The 20,569-nt window shown below is 45.5% G+C and overlaps 1 protein-coding gene across 1 annotated transcript in view; it reads right to left on the bottom strand.

Annotated features, from left to right (window-relative positions):
* Positions 1–8,458: 8,458 nt before the first annotated feature.
* LOC146822485 (uncharacterized) overlaps positions 8,459–20,569 on the bottom strand; it is a 36,298-nt gene continuing 24,187 nt past the window's right edge. The window contains exon 2 of the mRNA XM_085613598.1: positions 8,459–10,624. Within this exon, the coding sequence (XP_085469724.1) occupies positions 9,044–10,207 (1,164 nt within the window). The 5' untranslated portion in view covers positions 10,208–10,624 and the 3' untranslated portion in view covers positions 8,459–9,043. The remainder of the gene's footprint in view (positions 10,625–20,569) is intronic.

The following is a 20,569-nucleotide window of genomic DNA, read 5'->3' as shown; positions in this document are numbered from 1 at the left end:
GCTAAACTCTGGAATGCTATGCCCCTTCACCTCCGCAAGATGGAGTCAGAACAGGACTTAAGGAAGGCACTAAAAACTTGGCTCTTTAACCTGCCTTAGATTGACCCACTTGTTACCCTCACTGCAAATCTGCAATCTAGCGGTGGGGCACCTCTGTTGAATTAGCCGTGCGCTCTACAAACGACATTTATTATTATTACTCCGGAATTCCGAATGGCCCTTGTTAGAAATGGGGGTCTCTAACTGGCAGAGGTAGGTACCTTTGTCCAAATAGGGACCCTTGCTTCTAGTCAGGGTAAGGGGATATACACTTCAGATAACCCTTGCTCACCCCCTTGGTAGCTTGGCACGAGCAGACAAGCTTATCCCAAAGGCAATATGTAAAGTATTTGTACCAACACTCACAGTAACACAGTGATAACACCACAAATGGACACCAGACTGGTTTAGAAAAAAAAAAAGCTTCTTTATCTAAACTTTACAAGACCAAAATTAAGCCTGGGCAAAGCACTACACTACGCTCGCGTAGTTTGCTAAGTTCGCACTACTTCGCACTACGCGAAATGCACGTAGCACAGTGCAAACATGCGTAGCGTAGTGTTGCGTAGTGCTGCGGTCATTTTTTGCTTGCTCGCGGTCCTCAACGTCAAGTTGGCGACTGCAAGCAAGCAAAATGACATCCCGGCGAGACTTTTTCCTTGTTCGCGATCAGCAACATCAAGTTGGCGATCGCGAGCATGGAAAATAAACCTCCCGGCGAGATTCCCAACGCGAGGAGGTCAGGTTTCTCATTGCGAGTGGTCGCGTATGCTCGCGACCGCTCGCGATGAGAAACTACCAGTTCGCGTTGAGAAAGCTGCTGCTCGAGTAAAAATCTACTCGAGCAGCAGAAAACGACAGCTCGCACTGTGCAAGATGCCATTTTCAATGATTGCACAGTGCCGGTTGCTTGTCCGCACTGTGCAATCATTGAAAACGAAATCTTGCACAGTGAGACCAAGGTACCACGCAGTTTGCGAAGTGCTACGCGTAGCTCGCGTAGTGCGAACTGCACTTTGCATAGCTTCGCGAAGTGCTACTTCGCGAACTATGCTCAGGGTTAACCAAAATGACAAAAATCCAACATACAAGTATTAAGAAAAATGAATTTCAAAAGGTTTTAGCAACTGAGTCCATAGAAAACTATGGATGTGTGATTTCATGCAAAGTACCTGTTGTTGCGACAAAATTCACCAAGCCAAACAGCCGCAGTGATGAGACGCGTCGAAAAACAAAGAGATGCGTTGTTCCTGAGACCTTCGTGGATGCGATGCGACAGTTCCGCTGTACACAGGGGAGCAATGCGTTGGGTCCAGTCTGTAGGGGGAAGCGATGCATCGATTCGGAGACGACTCCGATCCACGGGTGATGCGTGGGGGAAAACTTTCCACACAGGGGCAATGCTTGGAAATCCGGGATGCGTCGGCGAACGATGCAGCAAGGCACTGCATTGACCTTTTCAGCCGCGATCCCTCAATGCATCGATTATTGCCGCGGTGACAAGCGCTGCGTTGGTTTCGGCAGCGGCGTGGCGATGTGGGAAGATTCTTCTCGCACCCCGGCTTTGTGTTGGAAAAACTGTCGCAAAAAGAGCGATGCATCAATTTCCTTGTCGTTTCCAGCTCCCAACAGCAGAAACAACCTCCAGAGGCCCAAGACTCACAGGCCCCTCTTGGCAGGTCAGAACTCCCAGCAAGGAAGTTCAGGGGAGCTGGGGGTGAAGTCTTTGTGTTCCTGAGACTTCAAAACAGGAGGCAAGCTCTACTCAAGCCCTTTGAGACTTTCTTCAAGCAGGGGATACAACACACAGCAAAGTCCTTCTCCTTTCCTTGGCAGAAAACAGTAGCTGCAGGCCAACCCCAGACACAGCAAGGGCAGTACTTCCCCCTCAGTTTCTCCAGCTCTTCTCCTTAGCAAAGGTTCCTCTTGATTCTAGAACTAGTCTAAACTTCAGGGGTTTTAGGTCTAATGCTTATACCCAAAATGTCTTTATCCTCTTTGTGCAAAGGTCTCTGAGCCCAGTCCAAACTAGTTCTGTCCTCTCTGGTGCAGCTGCCCGGCAGGAGGTGGAGACAGCATTGTGTAAGGTGTTAAATGGTAGCGGCAGTTTCAGTCGATAACCTTTCAATTATTGCCCGGCGGTAATCGCCTCTCATACCATTCGATAATTTACCAACAAAAGAGGCAGGCGCCGGAGACTGGAAGGCAGGAAACAAGGTTTTATTCTCTCCGGAGGAGAACACATCAGATCAGACAGCAAGGTATCGTCACGAGGTGCTCTAACTACATCTCTGAGGCCTGGCCTCTTATACACAGGTTTATTGCAGGTTCATCATACATGGCACATTCCTGAGATCGCTTTGATACATGAAAGGACATCCTCGGAGCCCCCGGCTCAGGGCCGTTCCCACACATAGTTACAGTAGAAGTCCCCACCCCACCCGCGGTAGGAGATGGCTATCACACAGCTGGACATTCCGCCAATTCCCGGGGGTGTGTGCAACCGGTCGGGTCTAAGGGGGTGGGAGCCTTGATCAACTGTAATCCCTTTGATGTGGGATGTTTCCCTTAGAGAAGGGGCAATAAACTGCATCCGCGGGGCTTAGGTGATGGCCTGGGATCGGTTCGGACAATTTGGGCGCAGAGGAAGGGGGTTATCAAAGAGGTGCATGACCATGTATGGGATGTCGGTCAGGCGTGGGATGCGGTTCCACGGCAGGGTCGCGCAGAAGGAGAGGGTTTATGGCCCATGTATGAGAGAGCGGGGGTGGCCGGCGCGCGGGGGAATGTTTGCAGCGTTAGGGGGATGCGTTGGTGGTCGGCGGGGGAGGGAAGGGGCAGAGGGCCCATGGTGCTTTCGAAAAATGGCTACTGCTTGAGGGAGTGTGCGAGCTTGGGAGGGGACAAGATGGCGCCGATTATGTTGACATTGCAAACCAGATTTTAACAAAGGCAGACAGGCCCTATTCAGGTGCAAGGGAAATCCTCTCCCATATTCAGGTTCAAGGGAAATCCTCTCCCACCACTCTAAATGCAGACCCGGCCTACTTAGGTGCTAGTGAGAACTCCTCCCCCTACTCTGAATGCAGCCCAGGTCTATTCAGCCCAGCCCTGACTCATTCAGGAAAGGCAGGACACACATCAACCCCCCCCCCCCCCCCCCGGTGGATGGCTCAGATAATGCACCTCCCCAGCCCCTGTCACTCCAAAACCAGACAGTCAATACACAATTTAACAAACATTGGCATAGCCAATAGGTCTCGCCTTTGGGACCTTATTAGTATTTAATTATGTAGCACAATATCCTCACTGCAACAACATTAACTGTTGCATGGCTAAACACTTATAAGGTCCCAAAGGCGAGACCTATTGGCTATGCCAATGCTTTTTTTTGCTTACTGTGCCCCTCTAGACAGAGGCCCAACTACTGCAAATCAGTACTGACCCGGTTTCTCTTGGAAACAGTTCATCCTACCACTCAACTGCTTTTGCGATTCACACATCAAGAATTTCACTGAATAAGCTCCGCCCCGGTGTTGCATGCTTTAGCAGGTCAAACCCAGACCTGTTAGCTTTGACAATGTTTTTCTTTTCCTGTTGTGTTGTTATACCTTGCATACACAGTTGTTACCTATATTTACAAGGCTGTGTTACAGTCTGAGTAGATATAAATGCATAGTTGTCGTGATACTGTGGTGGCATCCAGTTACTTAGCATTTGGTGGCGCATGCTGCGTTCTGCACTCTCGGTGGAGCGGAATTAACATTCCTAGCGGATAAACATTCTAATGTGTTATTCATGTTTGGATGCCTTGAGAAGTGGAGCAACCAGGGCTGGTGTGCTTAAATATTAAAGACATCTATAAACACCCCCTCACGGCATGCTTAACCTCATGGTCCCACCTTACAGCCTATAAAATGATCAGTTAAATCCATCATAGTACGGTATCCACCGCTGACCTGGAAATGAATACATCGTATTCAAGGCCAAGCCACTAAGCCAATGGTCAGCAATGGGCGGAACGCGTTCCCAGGGAAGCTTTTTGAGTGTCCCCAAGATGTTGTCGCTAAACCAGACTTTTGGACCTGAACAGAGCAGCTGCAGAGAAGTGCATGTGGGTGCACGCACTCACGCACAGCGGCTGACACGTGCATATGCGTGCACTCACTCAGCACAGTCTCAAGTTAATCAAAGACAGAGACGTACTGGCGCGTGCACGCTCTCGCACGCTAGACTCAAAGAAAAATAGATAGAAGTACACGTGCTTACACGCACTCACGCTCCGTCTCAAAGATAATTAGCTTAGTCTCAAAGGTGAACACACACGGAGATGTATACTCATGTGCACTGTGCACACACTCAGGTAAACACACACGGAGATGTATACTCGTGTGCACTGTGCACGCACTCAGGTAAACACATGGATATGTAAGTATACTCCTGTACACACTGAGATGTATACTCGTGTGCACTGTGCACGCACTCAAAGGTAAACACACAGAGGTGTATACTCTTGTGCAGTGTGCACATACTCGTATGAACAGTCTGAAATGTACACACAGAGGAAGGGGAGTATACGTGCATGCACACACGCACAGCCTCAAATGTAAACACAGATGCAGACAGGGGAGCGGGCACAGGAGCCACACACTCCACGCACGTACTGGGGCCACACTGGTGAAGTCTTGAGAGGGGGGGCACCTCAAGATGGAGTGTGGTGGCAGAGGGGGGGCCCCACCCCCACCCTCTCATCCGTGCCCTTTCTCCAGCTGGATCAGGTCTTGTTGCTATCGCTCCTCTGAGAGGCCCTTCACTGCACTCTCAGTACCTCTGCTGCACCTCCGGCGGCAGACTCGGTGAGGGGTGCACCTAGCTTATCCCCCCCGCACCACCACGCTGCTGAAAATCCCCTCCCACCGACGCACATGTTCAGCAGATTCGTCTGGGTCTTGGGCTCTATGTGAATGTCCACTCTGCCCTCGTCTGTGTGTGCTTCTGTGGGTAGGGGGTCTGTGTGTGTGTAGGGGGGTGGGGGTGCGTGTGTTTGTGTGGGTAGGTGCGCACGTGTGTGTGCTTTAAAGGCCCTAATCAAATTTGAGTATATATATGAATGTGTGTGTGCATGGAAGTATAAGTGCATGTTTCCTGCCACATGCGTCGGTGTTTGCTTGTGTGTGTGCTTGCACAAGTGTGTGTGTGCGCACGCGTTAGCTTGCTTGCACAAGTGTGTCTTTTCTTGCGTGAGTGTGTGTGCGCCTGTCTGTGTGTGCATAGATACATGTGTTGGTTTCCTTCTGCATATGTCAATGTTGGCTTGTGTGTTTACTTGCACAAGTATGTGTGTGCATGTGTGTGTTCAATGGGCTTCCATCACAAGTGCAAATTCACCACGTTACACCCATTCCTGGGAGCAGCCCTCTTCCCAGAGGTCCCCGCGTGGTAGTATTTATATCACCCACAGCCAGGTGTCCATAAAATCCTCGATCTGATGTTCTGACCGTGCTGCTCAGTGCCCACCTCCCACAGCAGACATCCTAGCAGACACACATCACTGAGACGCATCAGCAGCTCTCGCCACGCGCTCTGTGTGTCTGGGTGTCTCTATCAGTCATCGGCTGTGGTTGTTTATATAGGGGTGGCATCTTTATGTGTGGCAAGGGGGAGGCGAGCTTGTATCAGTGGTAGGGCAATCATTATATAAATAAACAAGGTTGGTATCGTACGTGAGAGCTGCAATAGTAAAGGCTTGCACAGACGGGACGCAGATGGCATGCTGCAAATCCACCCTTCACTGCCACCACCAACCTTTTGCCCTCAGAGCTCTTACAAGCCTTTTTTGTCATTTTCCTTCTTTTTAGATCTCGCCTCACCTGCTACGACATGTTACACAGTTGGCACACTAGACAGCTGTCACTCGTAACTGAGTTTAAAAAGTTGCTTTATAGTGCAGTATGAGCATGGTCCCCTATAAACGCAATAAATGTTTATATTTACACCTCTCACTCCCTGCATGTACATGTGACCTATTTATGCCAAGGTGTTTCCTCCATGTGTGCCTAGGAGTTAACGTGTAAAGGCAGCGGATGTGAAATGAGTGGTGCGTGCGCCACACCGAGACATATGTTTCCTATTATCGCGCACGCCTCTGTGCACGATAATTGCAAACAGATGTCGGGCCTGCGGGTAACCAACACCAATAGGCCATGGGCGGAGCAATGCGCCCGCCTTCGGCCAATTGCGTGCTGTCTTTGTTAAAAAGACGCACACAAAGGCCAATAGCGTGGGCCAAAACAAAAAGCACACGCATGAGAGTGTGCGATTCTTAGGTTAGTTTTCGAAAGCCCCTACATGAAGTCTTCGCCAGAGCCTAATCTTTATTTTTCTATCTTATACTATGAGAAGATATGCTTGTAAAATGTTAGAGCATTCCCCATTCTGTCCTATTGGGCAAGATAGCCTATCAATAGTGAAAAACGAAATTGGCAGTATTTCACTATCAGGACATGTTGTACACATCAGTACATGTCCTACCTTTCACATACACTGCATCCTGCGCAGGGGGCTACCTTGGGCCTACCATAAGAGTGTCCTATATGTAAGAAAAGGGAAGGTTAGGGCCTGGCAAGTGGGTGCACTTGCCAAGTCGACATGGCAGTTAGCAAACTGCACACAAGCCATGCAGTGGCAGGCCTGAGACATCTTTTTAGGGCAACTCATGTGGGTGGCACAATCAGTGCTGCAGCCCACTAGTATTTGATTTACCAGCCCCGGCACACCCAGATCACTTTACTAGGGACTGACCAGTAAATCAAAATATGCCAATCAGGGAGAACCAATCATAATAATTTACAAAGAGAGCATATACACTTTTGCACTGATAAGCAGTGGTAAAGTGCCCAGAGTCCTAAAAACAACAACAGGTCAGCAAAAAATAGGAGGAAGAAGCAAAATGTTTGGGGATAACCCTGCAAAAAGGACCACGTCCAACAGCCCTCAAGACCTGGCTGTTCGAATAAGCCTACAGGACCTGCAAGCGCCTGGATAACCTATTGGGCGATTAGCCGTGCTTTATAAATCCTGCTCGACTGAAGCCTTGATCACTGTGGAATTAACAGTTAGCCTTTCATAAAAAAGTAAAGCGAAGCCACCAGTTTTTTTATAGCCTCTATCCAAGTATCGATGTCTTCAGGATGGTGAAACACTGACCTATCAATTGTCCCTTCTGTCCATTCAAGGACTGAGGATTTATTTTTGTATACTTCCCACTGTGGCTCTTCGGTCACCAAATGGGCCCATACAGTTCAGTAGTATTATGTTTGTTATCCTTGTTACTCAATCAGACTCCCGCCCTACTCCTGAACCCAAGGACATCATCTGCAGCACCTCACAAGGATCCTCCGTTAGCCCCCCTTCTCCTACACTTACATGACACCCCGAGCCAACATTGTCAGTTCACACGGGCTGAAGGTCATCTACACCGACTAGACCCACCTCACTAAACCCAGAGACAACTTTCATAGGTGCACGGCCAACATCACCGACTGGATGAAGCACAACTGCCTAAAACTGAACATGGACAAGACAGAAGTCCTCATCTTCAGTAACCACGCATCTCCTTGAAGCAACGCATGGTGGTCAGCAGAAACTGGCTTCTTCCCCTTCCCTACCGACCATGCCCGTGACTCCAGCATTGTCCTGGACAACAAGCTCTCTATGAAGAAGCAAATCAACATGATCTCTGCCATCTGTTTCCTCACAATGCGCATACGCCGCAAGATCTTTAGATGGCTCCCCGCCAGATACATGCATTCTGCCTCCCTCTTCCTAGCTTTAACTCCTAGAGTCTAAGGCACAAGGAACGGAGGTCGCTCTTACTCTCACCTGGCTGCAAAGACCTGGAATGAACTCCCCCTGCACCAGAGATCTGCCTCATCACTGAATCTGGAAAAAGAGTCAAGACCTGGCTGTTCAACTGATCGGCCCCTCCGGACAACAACTCCTCACCCAGCGCCTTGAGAACCTCACTGATGATTTGCCGCGCTTAATACCCATTGATTGATTTAGTCTGTAGATTCATATAGATTTTTCTCAGTGGGGACTTTCTGATGCGGATTTAACTCTCCCTTGTCAATAAATGCCTTGCTGAATTCAGTGAGGGCTTCAGGGTTGACTTTTGATGCAGAGTTAGCTCTCCATTTATGAATGCATGGTCACATTCAACACATTTATAGAGTTTCTCTCCTGTGTGAACATTCTGATATACTACATTTTGTAATCAATCCCTTGTCACATTCCATTCATTGATAAGGTTTCTCCCTAGTGTGGATTTGTTTATGCTGCATTAACTTAATAAAGTCTTCCACAGGAAGAATAAACTCTGTACAAACATTGGCTTTCCTGCCATGTAGATTTTCAGATGTTGCTTCAGTTTTCCCTTTATTATGAATGCTTTGTGGTATTCAGAACATACATATGTTTTCTCCCCTGTGTGAACTTCCTGATCTTGTATTACATTTTGTTTTGTAATAGATCCCTTGTTACATTCCATAAATTCATGTGGTTTCTCCCCAGTGTGGACGCTGATATTCCTTTAATTCTCCCATTATAATAAGTACCTTGTCACGTGCGGTGCAGTTGAATGGTCACCCTCCATTTGGAATAAAAATGCTATGTCACATTTTGTACAATTATATGGCTTCTTTCATGTGTGAACATTCGGATGTATTTTTAAACTTTGCTTTGTAATAATTGCTAAGTTACATTCAGTACAGCCATATCGTTTCTCACCAGTGTGGAATTTCTGATGTAGTATTTATCTTTGCCTAGTAATAAATGTCTTGTTGCATTATGCATATTCAGAGGGTTTCTCTCCTACATGGACTATCTGATGTTGCATAAGATGCTACTTTCTAATAAATGCCTTCTCACATTCAGTCCAGTTGAATGGTCTCTCTCCGGTGGAGATCTTCTATTGTTGCTTCAGCTCTCCATTGATTAAAAAGGATCAGTCACATTCTGTACATTGATATGGTTTCTCCCCAGTTTGGACCTTTTGATGTCGCTTCAACTGTTGATTTGTTATAAATGCTTTGCCACATTCTGTGCATTGGTATGGTTTCTCCCCAGTGTGGAATTTCAGATGTTGTTTTAGGTGTCCAATTGTTATAAATGCTTTGTCACATTCTGTACATTTATATGGTTTCTCCCCAGTGTGGAATTTCAGATGTTGTTTTAGGTATCGAATTGTTATAAATGCTTTGTCACATTCTGTACATATATATGGTTTCTCCCCAGTGTGGATTTTCTGATGTTGTTGTAGCTCTCCATTAGTTATAAATGCTTTGTCACATTCTGTACATTTATATGGTTTCTCCCCAGTGTGGATTTTCTGATGTCGCTTTAGCACTCCATTTGTTACAAATGCTTTGTCACATTCTGTACATTGGTATGGTTTCTCCCCAGTGTGGAATTTCAGATGTTGTTTTAGGAGTCCAATTGTTATAAATGCTTTGTCACATTCTGTACATTTATATGGTTTCTCCCCAGTGTGGAATTTCAGATGTTGTTTTAGCGGTCCAATTGTTATAAATGCTTTGTCACATTCTGTACATTTATATGGTTTCTCCCCAGTGTGGAATTTCAGATGTTGTTTTAGGTGTCCAATTGTTATAAATGCTTTGTCACATTCTGTACATTTATATGGTTTCTCCCCAGTGTGCAATTTCAGATGTTGTTGTAGGTTTCTATTACATATAAATGCTTTGTCACATTCTGTACATTTATATGGTCTCTCCCCCGTGTGGATTTTGTGGTGTCGTTTAAGACCTTTACTTGTTTTGAATGATTTGTCACATTCTGTACATATATATGCTTTCTCCCCAGTGTGGATTTTCTGATGTTGTTGTAGGTCTCCATTAGTTATAAATGCTTTGTCACATTCTGTACATTTATATGGTTTCTCCCCAGTGTGGTATTTCTGATGTTGCTTTAGCTCTCCATTTGTTACAAATGCTTTGTCACATTCTGTACATTTATATGGTTTCTCCCCAGTTTGGACCATTTGATGTCGCTTCAACTGTCGATTTGTTATAAATGCTTTGACACATTCTGTGCATGTATATGGTTTCTCCTCTACGTGGACACTCTGATGCTGCTTTAGGTCTTTCATTGCAAAGAAACTTTTCCACAGTCAGTCCGTCAATATGGTTCTTCTCCAGTATGATATTCTGATGTTGCACTTGATTTCTCTCCTTAATAAATGTGTTGTCATTTTCTAGATATTCATACGGTTTCTCTTCTGTGTGTTCTTTCTGATCCAGGTTAGCTCTTCCTCTGTAATGAGAAGAACCTTATCAGACTTGCTTCAGTATGTCAGTGTGTTATTTTGTCAATGTATATCAGGTGATCCCTAAGAGCCAAGTACAGACCACACTGGGCAGTTTGGATTTATTGCTGTAGAAAAAGACTTTGGCGAGGCATTAGCCTTCAAGGGAAGAAATTTCGAGGTGTACTGTTTTTACATCACTTCCTACACAAGTGATGTTTAATGCTTCACCTTTTTTGTTCATTACTGTATTTAGTTCACCTGTTGGAAAATTAAAAAAAAAAAAACACTGGATAAGCTTAAATGGTGGGTCCATCACGAAAATCTATTGGCATTTAATGATACATTTAATTGACCACATAGACAAGTGTGCTGAAGAAATTCTAGATTACACTTTCAATGTAAAGATGCAATAGGCAGAGCAAGGGCATACGATCCTTCCTTGACGCCCTCCTATCGCGGAGTGTGGACTCAAGGATTAACCAAGACTCCAGTTGAGTCTTTTGTGTAGCACCACAGTTCTTCTGACAGCGGTTCTGTGTAGATCCATAAGAGTCGGATTTGATGGGGCTAGAGACTCAGCACTTACGTCCAAATTGGCCTTTGATATGAGGGAAACTTCAAAGAGTGGTTTTGAAGTACACCAGTATCTCTTTCAATCCCAGCACTCACTCCAGACTACCAAAGAGAGCTATCATTCCTTTGTATGTGGTCAGTCTACTACCCTGTGAAGGGTAAGAGTGGACCCCCTTCCTCCCATCTGCCCAGAAAGACCCATCAGGATGCAGATGGATGCAGATAAGTGCTAAATCACACCCAACCCTTGCAGTGTCTGTGGCTCTCTAGAAGGAATACAAAAAGGGGTCGGTCACCTAGCCCAGACGTGTACTAGAGACACAAAGAGCAGTACAAGCAGAAAAAAGTCCACTTTCTGAAAGTAGCCTTTCTAAAATAGTAATGTTAAATCCGACTTTACCAGTAAAGAGGATTTCTCATTACCATTGCAAAGATATAAAACATGAAAAGGCTACTCCTTTCCAATCAGGAATTACAGCTTAAAGGTATTCTAAGGAATGCCCAGTTCTAGCCAATGACAGGAGTAGGCCTTACAGCAGTAAAAAAGTACTTTAGCTGTTTGTCACTACCAGGACATGTAAAACATAGAAGTATAGCATCCTGCCCTTTGGGTTACCAAGGGGCGACTTATATGTAATAAAAGGGGAGTTTTAGGCTTGGCAAGTAGCTTTAAATGCCAAGTCGATGTGCCAGTAAACTTCACACACAGGCACTGCAGTGGCAGGCCTGAGACATGATTTCAGGCTGCATATGTGGGTGGCACAGTCAGTGCTACAACCCACTAGTAGCAAATAATTAGCAGGCCCTGGGCACATGTAGTGCACTTTACTAGGGACATAAGCAAATTAAATATGCCAACTGAGTAGGAGCCCATGTTACCATGTTTAGGGGAGAGAGCACAAACATGTTAGCACTGATTAGCAGTGGTAACAGGTGCAGAGTCCTAAAGCCAGCAAAAACGAGCACAGAAAATGGAGGGAGGCAGGTAAAAAGTTGGGGAAACGCCGCCCTAAGGCTGTCAGGTCTAAGAGAGCCTTTTCCAGTGAATGGACCACACAACAAAGAGCTCAAGAGAAACAGGGGAACCCTACTCACTAAGGAACCAGTGTAATAGTTATATAGGAAAAACAGTGGTTCCTGTGGAATGATATACTATGAGGTTATGATACATAAGCACAATCGTAATATAGAGGGTTAGATAATGGCAGAGCGCGAAGGCACCACTAACACACCGATTCCAGTGTAGTATATTTTATGGATTTTTTAAACAATAAAGTTAGGAGTAAACATTATACATCAAAACAACATTTGTGCAGTGTCCCAAGTGACAAAGAGAACCTAAACCTAAGTGACAATGTGAATATTATATACAAGGTTTACACCTTTTGTACAAGTCGACCATTAGCAAAATAATTCCATGTGAACAGCTGCTATATACAATGATATGTGCTGGGAAAATGGTTCGCTTCTGTTTGTCGACGACGTTTCGACCCTCAAAACAATGTGGGGTCTCTTCAGGACTACTGATGAAGGGACATCTAAATGGGAATGAAATAAAAAGAGCATAAGGCTCATAGACCGACACAGATGCGAAAAAAGGAAAATAAAGGCAGTTGGCTAAAAGGTACCTGAATTTATGATCGCGCAGCCTTGAGAAAAGGATGTGCCACATGTGAAGAATAGAGGAAAAGGGTTTGCTCACATGAGGACACGTCTGGGTACTATGATTGTAAGAAAAGAAGAATTTTGCAATTACTGATAATTGGACAATGCGCTGTGTATAATCAAATACGAGTTTCACCGAGGTTCTTACCTCAATGTGAGGACAGGCTGTCAATCCAATAGGGTATGTAGATAGGCCAGAGGGGCTCAATTAATGTTACGCCACAGCCGTAGCATTGTAGAATCCCTTGTGGATTAACAGTGACAATGCACTGGGAGTTTCTCTGGAAATTCAAATAATAATGATCTAGGGGTCAATATGCTAAAAGAAGGGCTCAGCGCAAGGGCTAAGCGGCCTGGATGTGCCATTTCTCACCTCAGTAGAAGACAAAATCTTATAATCTAACAAGCATTTGCAATGCAGCAAGTCTTGCATTTGTATAGCCAGAGCATTTGGTGTTTACAAATGACAGTGCGGTGAAAATCTGGGTCTGAGGGTTGTTATGAATTGATAATTAGGGTGTGTGTATGTGGAAAGCTTGCTGACGGTGAGGGATGTTTTAAGGGAAAACGAAGTAGCGCAAAAGCACTTTTATGTATACAGCGGAAGGGCTGGAAGCAATTTTCTGCCTGCCCTCTTACCCCCCACAAGGCTAACAAAAAACAAGCATTGAAAATGCAATAGGTCTCGCCTTTTAAGTTAAAGCCACTTGCTTCGCTATACAATACCATTAACAAAGCAAATGGCTTTATCTTAATCAAAGGTGAGACCTACCGCATTTTCAATGCTTGTTCTGAATCTACACGCAGAGCGCTATCCCGCTTTTCTAATCTTCTACTGGAGGTAAGAACTGGCACATCCAGGCCGCTTAGCCCTTGCGCTGAGCCCTTCTTTTAGCATACTGACCCCTAGATCATTATTATTTGAATTTCCAGAGAAACTCCCAGTGCATTGTCACTGTTAATCCACAAAGGGATTCTACAACGCTACGGCTGTGGTGTAAAATTAATTGAGCCCCTCTGGCCTACCTACATACCCTATTGGATTGACAGCCTGTCCTCACATTGAGGTAAGAACCTCGGTGAAACTCGTATTTGATTATACACAGCGCATTGTCCAATTATCAGTAATTGCAACATTCTTCTTTGCTTCTTTTCTCACAATCATAGTACCCAGACGGGTCCTCATGTGAGCAAACCCTTTTCCTCTATTCTTCACATGTGGCACATCCTTTTCACAAGGCTGCGCGATCATAAATTCAGGTACCTTTTAGCCAACTGCCTTTATTTTCCTTTTTTCGCATTTGTGCCGGTATATGGGCCTTATGCTCTTTTTATTTCATTCCCATTTAGATGTCCCTTCATCAGTAGTCCTGAAGAGACCCCACATTGTTTTGAGGGTCGAAACGTCGTCGACAAACAGAAGCGAACCATTTTCCCAGCACATATTGTATATAGCAGCTGTTCACATGGAATTATTTTGATAATGGTCGACTTGTACAAACTGTGTAAACCTTGTATATAATATTCACATTGTCACTTAGGTTTAGGATCCCTTTGTCACTTGGGACACTATGCACAAATTGTGTTTTGATGTATAATGTTTACTCCTAACTTTATTGTTTAAAAAGTTCATAAAATATACAACACTGGAATCGGTGTGTTAGTGGTGCCTTCGCGCTCTGCCATTATCTAACCCTCTATATTACGATTGTGCTTATGTATCATAACCTCATTCTATATCATTCCACAGGAACCACTGTATTTCCTATATAACACAACACAGAGCATCACAATAACGGCGGGAAATATAATCAATTGCTGCAAGGGAGTCCTTTATAGTATCAGAGCCCGTGATAGGACCCGGACAATAATCTGAGCATCTTTCACATAGTGTAACTCCAGAGATCAGAGGCTCTGACCAGATCTACACAAGGTACAGGAGGTTTACAACCACAATAAACACACATTGGCAAAATCAAGAAGTCTCACCTTTTAGACATATAGGCTTTCCCAATGCTGCACAACATCAAGAAAGAACAAGCATTTGCAATGCAGTAGGTCTCGCATTTTTTAGAGTTGGAGCTATAAGTGTAAATATAAATATTTTTTACTTATGCATTTAGTGGTGGATGGATGTGATGGCAATGGTGTGTTTTACAATTAATTTATAAGCAAGCGTATTGATTGTATTTCTGGTGTATGGGGCTTACTGGGATACAGTTTAAAGCAATCCTGGATTTGTTTTAGAAAATAAATACTATGCAGTTATTAAGGACACAACGAGAATGCTTTATTACATAAAGGCAAATGCCGGGTATGGACATATTTAACCGAAGAGAATAAGAGTCACCTGATTATTTGATTTGTGGGTATTTGATAACGTTAAGCAGTATGATGGTGCTAATTTTACCTGTTTTTTAACACTCCGTTGGGTGCCTGCTATGAATGGGTCCCTGTCCTGGGGTGGGTACACCCCCTATCCTGCCCCTCTCCTGTGGGAGGGGGGCAGTAGCCTAATCCTGATTGGGTAGGGCTTCCCATCTTCAAGATGGCGAGAGGGGTGGGGTTGGCAGGCTGGCACATCCCCTGTCCTTATTTGGGGTTTCCGGCCAAGCTTCCTGCCAGAGTGGGGGGTTGCAGTGGCCTGGGGAAGCTCACAGTGGCGGCATGCCTTTGAAGCTTCCCCCTGCCCATCCTGGGGGAGGAGATTAGCACCTCGCTCAGGATGTGCATTGTTGCAGACCCAGGAGAGCAGGGGCTCTCCTACCCAGGGGTCCAGCAACATGTCTGCTGTGTGGCAGCCTAGGCAGCCTCAGAACAGACGTGGATTGTAGTTTAGGTTTTAGGGGGCATCTCTGGGGTGATTGGTACATTAAAATCCCACACTGGCATCAGTGTGGGTTTAATGAGCTGAGAAGTTTGATACCAAACTTCTCAGTCTTCAGTGCTGCCTTTATGGTGCTGTGGAGTTCGTGTTTGACAAGCTCTCAGCACCATGTACTCTTAAAGGGCAGCACTGCACTTACAGTGCACAGGAATGGACCTGGGTACTGTAGAGGCACAGGGCTCCTGCTCCTGTGCCCACACCATTGGCATAGGGCACCCAGCTAGAGGGGTGGCTGATGTATGCCATGGCAGTGTAGGTGATGGGCAGGGCACACAGGGATGTGTGCCATGTCGACTCTTTGTTTTGTCCTGCACCCAGACTGCAAGGGCAGTGTGTGTGTGTAAGGGTACAGGGCCTCTAAGGGTGGCACAATGAGTGCTGCAGCCCTTAGAGGCCTTCCCTGGTCACAGGGCCCTGGGTACCATTTACCAGAGGCTGACATGTGGCCAGGGTTTGCCAATTTGGGTTTTGTGTTTTTAGGGAAGGAACATAGGCCCTAGGCACCTGATTGGCACGAGTCCAGGGCACACTCAGTCAAAGTACATTCAGCAAAAAGTGGGGGCATACCATGCAAGAAAGATGGCACTTTCTCACATTGCCTGTCTGGTTTCTGTAAGTGACAGGACTGGGGAATTCCAGAGGGGCAGGGCTAGGTAGCCTGGTGGTGAATAAAGAGATTGACATCCAGATGGGTGGGAGGAGTGCACCTGGACTCTGAATAGGACTGTGCTCTGCCACCACAATGCTGGCTCCATCTCCTGTGGAGCGGCTGATGTCTCTGCCCTGCACCTTGAATGGAAAGTCAGAGACATGTCAACAAAGTGCTCATGAACTGGTTCAGGCTGGGCAAAGGCCCCTCTACCCCAGAGGAACAAAGGAATTAAGGGTATAAGTATTGGGACCCTGCTCCCAAGAAATTAGATCCTGCTTGACAAGAAGAACCTCTGCCTGAGGAGAAGGAACTGGGAAAGCTGTAGGAGGAGGACTGTCCCTGACCTGGGGGACTGGCCTGCAGTGATTGCCTTGCTGCTGGAGAGGAGAAAGACTACAAAGAAACTTTGCTTCAACTTGTGCTGAAAGATCTCCAAGGGCTTGTGAGTGAGCTTGCCCCCTGAACGAAGTCCCAGGACCAGTGATCTTCATCCGCCTCTCAATCCGCTACTGGAAATGCTGTTTTCAACATTTGCCGAGGCCGGGAGCTGGGTACGCTTCGTACCACCAAATCGCATCTAGCAACGCACCGTACCCCGCCGGTCCGCTTCGAACAACGCGTACTATGATCCGTAGATCGCACCGTGACTAGCTGACTTCGCCGCGTACAACGCTGCGCTTCATCGAACCATCTTGGTGGGTACGACCCGCACCCTGCGCTGAAGTCAAGGCTGCCATTCGTATCGAAGGAGGGAGTACGCACCGTATGTACGCTCCGCATTGCAGCCAAAGACTGAGAGCCGCTCCCGCAGTACGGCTTGTACGCCGCAACGAACAGAAGCACCGTACAACGTCCCGTCCCCTCAAGCAACGCAACTCAGGCCCCCATCGAGCCGTAAGCTCGCACCGCGAAAGGAGGACATCTCAGCGTACCACGCTTTGCTTTCACCGCAGCGTCCGTGACGAACTCTTCAAAGTTAAGGTTCTGTTTAAGTTCGCACTGTAGGGTGTACGCTTCGCACCGAAGCGTCCGTAACGCTTATAGACTCATTCTGTAGGCCAATTCATCCCCGTACGGGCCGAACTAAGAAGAACGAAGCGCACAGACCTTTTAAAGTACACTGTATCCAAGAACTGATTATTGCTAATAGTATTGTGGGCCTTTTTATCGTTATTTGGTCTTGTGCTAAACCGGATATAAAAATACTTATTTTTTGATAATCCCAGTGTGGAGTTCATTTGTGGGGTTGTCACTGAGTTACTGTATGTGGTCACAAATGCTTAACCTATAACGCTCTGAGATAGGCCTTGTCTGCTCACGCCAAGCTACCTAGAGGGTGAGCAGGGGTTATTGTAGGAGTGTACCCCCTTACCCGGACTAGAGGAGAGGGTCCCTGCTTGACACAAGTACCTACCTGTGCCAACCAGAGATCCCCAATTCTAACACTATGCTTCCACAAGAAGAGCAGGCATCTTTTTGATGCTAATAATCATATCCAAAATTAAACTCACTTTTATTAAAAAAAAATTAAAAAATGCTCTAGCTAGGAAGGCATGTGTTATTGATATGTATTGAATGACTAGATTATTGCCACAAATAGAAAAGTACCCGACTACTGGAACTGGAAGGGATTTAGCGTATGACAACTCTACAGAGGGTTCATTTTACAAAGTTGAGTTTTTAACAAACCAGGTAGGTTTAAGAGCCCACTTCAGAGAATGGAGCATACTTCAGAGGTCAAAAGGTTCGCACACCAGTGGGGCTGACTAAGGCCATTGTTTCAAAGGTCGTGCAAATTTGGCTGGGATAGTAGTGCTTAAATATCAAAAGGGGAGGGGGGGGGGGGAAGTAGAAGCGTTCTGGGGGCCCCACTCAGCTTCCGGCTATATATCACTAAATCAAAAAGGAGTGGAGCCAATAGGCCTCAAAGGATCTGGCACCAATATGTAGCAGACCCTCAACAGAAATTATCCGCCATTGGCGTAATCTTGGCTGATAGCATCATCATCTGCTCTTTTGTTGGCCTCCACCAGGAGGAGACCCTCTAAAACTGGTTAGGATCTAGTTTGTGCAGAATAGAAAATGTTAAATTACCTCTTTATCATGTGGTGCAATTTATTCACAGAAATTATAGGGTAAGATTAAAAAAGGTGGATGTGAAATATGGGATGTGCAAGGTGTCCTTCACATCACTTTGTCAACATGTTTCAGCCTGCATGCACCCTTGCCGGTTCGATGGCTTTCGTCAGGAACTTATTGGGGAGAAAAACTAATCCCCCTTTAAATGTCTTAGTCACGTCAAGTGGAGTACTATCCCCTGGGTTTGGTGATACCACTGGTTCTATTCATTCCTGTATCAACATTCAGTAATGGGGAGACCGCACAGGAAGCTAACCTCCGCGTCTCAAGAGTGCAGCCAACACCTCTCTCCAACAACCCTATGGGGAACTCCTAAAAATCTTAAAAGCAGAGGAGAAATGCTTCCTTCGTACCCAAAAAAATGTGATACCGCAGGGTGCAATATTTATTGGATGTAATATTACAACACTAGAGTGATATTTGGATGTATGAACGGGATAACTTATAAATAGCACACGTTTACCACAATTCTGAATTCCTCAGTCTTGGAGCGCGGGCAACGTGTCAATTCAAAGTCTAAAATAGGAATTCAACTGTTTGAGAATAACACTTTTTTTACAAAAGATAATTACATTCTATGCACATTATACAAAATAGATATGTGAGTAAACTCAGCATCTGTTTTCTTTTAGCTAACCAAAATTCACATTAGCCAAATCTACAGATGTCCGTGCCGTAAAATAAAGATTGAGAATTTTTATGCTTGTGGGAGAATGTACTTTCATCACATGACTGAGAATTAAAGACGTCATGGTTGTTTTTTATTCTCGGAGGGACAGATTAAGGAATGAGTAAGGGCGTAATCACACAACGAGAGGTAATGGAACATTTTTTAAAGTGTAAGAACATGCGGAAAACAGTCTGTAAATTCAAACATATGTTGTGCAGAGTTTTTTTTTCTGCAATAGAAAAACCACATCTGCAAGTGCATCCAAAAGGGGACCATTTTTACAAAGTCCCCAAGGTTTTTCAAATTAAGCACAAAAAAACATGGATTGTGTTTCGATGCCACCCTGCATTTATTTGCGGTTCAATCTCGCCATTTCTCCCGTGCATTTTATGACGAGTGAAATGAAATTTTTTGGGAACAGCGCTTGGTATTTTCACACTTGACTGCCTAAGCCAGTCAGGCTTTTAACAGCCGTTCACAGCCTCCAGATAACTGCACGGCTCAGGGGAGCGGGATGCGAGCACATCCCACCCTTTGATGGGCTTGGAATGGAGAGGGGACCATGTGCCTGGAGCCCTGGCCCCCAAACTGCAGCCAGACGAGCCCAGTGGGAAGTCAGTGCAGGCAGACCGAGCGCACACAGTATACTCATCTGCTGTCCATCGGACCTGCAGGAGCAACTGATGTCTAGACATCTCTTCAACCTGCCGCCAGCTCACTGGTGAGTTGGAGCAAGGTTTATCCCTGCCGCAGCTCTCTGGCGAGACTCATTCAATGTTTACTCACAAGATTCCTGCCCTGCTGTAGCTCTCTGGAAAAGACTCATTCAATGTTTACTCACAAGGTTCCTTCCCTGCTTTAACTCTCTGGCCGAGACTCATTCAATGTTTACTCACGCTCCTCCTTGAAGCTGCACGCGTAGCTCTCACTGGGTTTGCACAACTCTGCTGTTATCCCAGCTGAAGCGGCGGTGCTGCTCAAATTAAATAAGCAGTTGCAATGCAATGGGAAAACGCCTATACAATGAGGTAAATAAATTTCATGCATTTGCCTCGCACTTTTTTAGCACACATTTTTTACCACGATTATACATTTACATCGCATACCAATACCACAAATTTAAGGTAAGTTAGGGGAGTGGGCGGTCTAAATATAAAAACAAAGCGGGGTATTGGAATGCGATGAAAATGCATAATCGCGGTAAAAAAAATGCACGCAATATATTTATCAGCATTGTACCGTTGTACAACCCTATGCAATAGGTAACACATTTGCGAGAGTTTAAGCTATTAGCATTGTAAATGACAGGCCCTTTTATTTATCTGTTTTGATAATTAACACATAAATAAAAGGCACTGTCATTTAAAATGCCAATAGCTCAAATTCTTGTAAAATGCGAGACCTATTTCATTTCAAATAAGCGGCCGCCATTATCCCGGACTGCTTGGAAAGTGAAAGAGCGCATGGTGCAGTGAATGTTGCAGGAAAGCATGTCGTGCCTGTAGTATGAGCAACTCATTAAAGTAGTGTTTACAGACTAAATAAGACATACCATGTAACAACAGAAGTAAAAGGGTAAGTCCACATGGGAGGTTACAAACGAAGACAAGGCGGTAC

The sequence above is a fragment of the Triturus cristatus genome, chromosome 6 (genome assembly GCF_964204655.1).
Source record: "Triturus cristatus chromosome 6, aTriCri1.1, whole genome shotgun sequence".
Taxonomy (NCBI): domain Eukaryota; kingdom Metazoa; phylum Chordata; class Amphibia; order Caudata; family Salamandridae; genus Triturus; species Triturus cristatus.
This window is presented reverse-complemented; position numbering and strand designations above follow the sequence as displayed.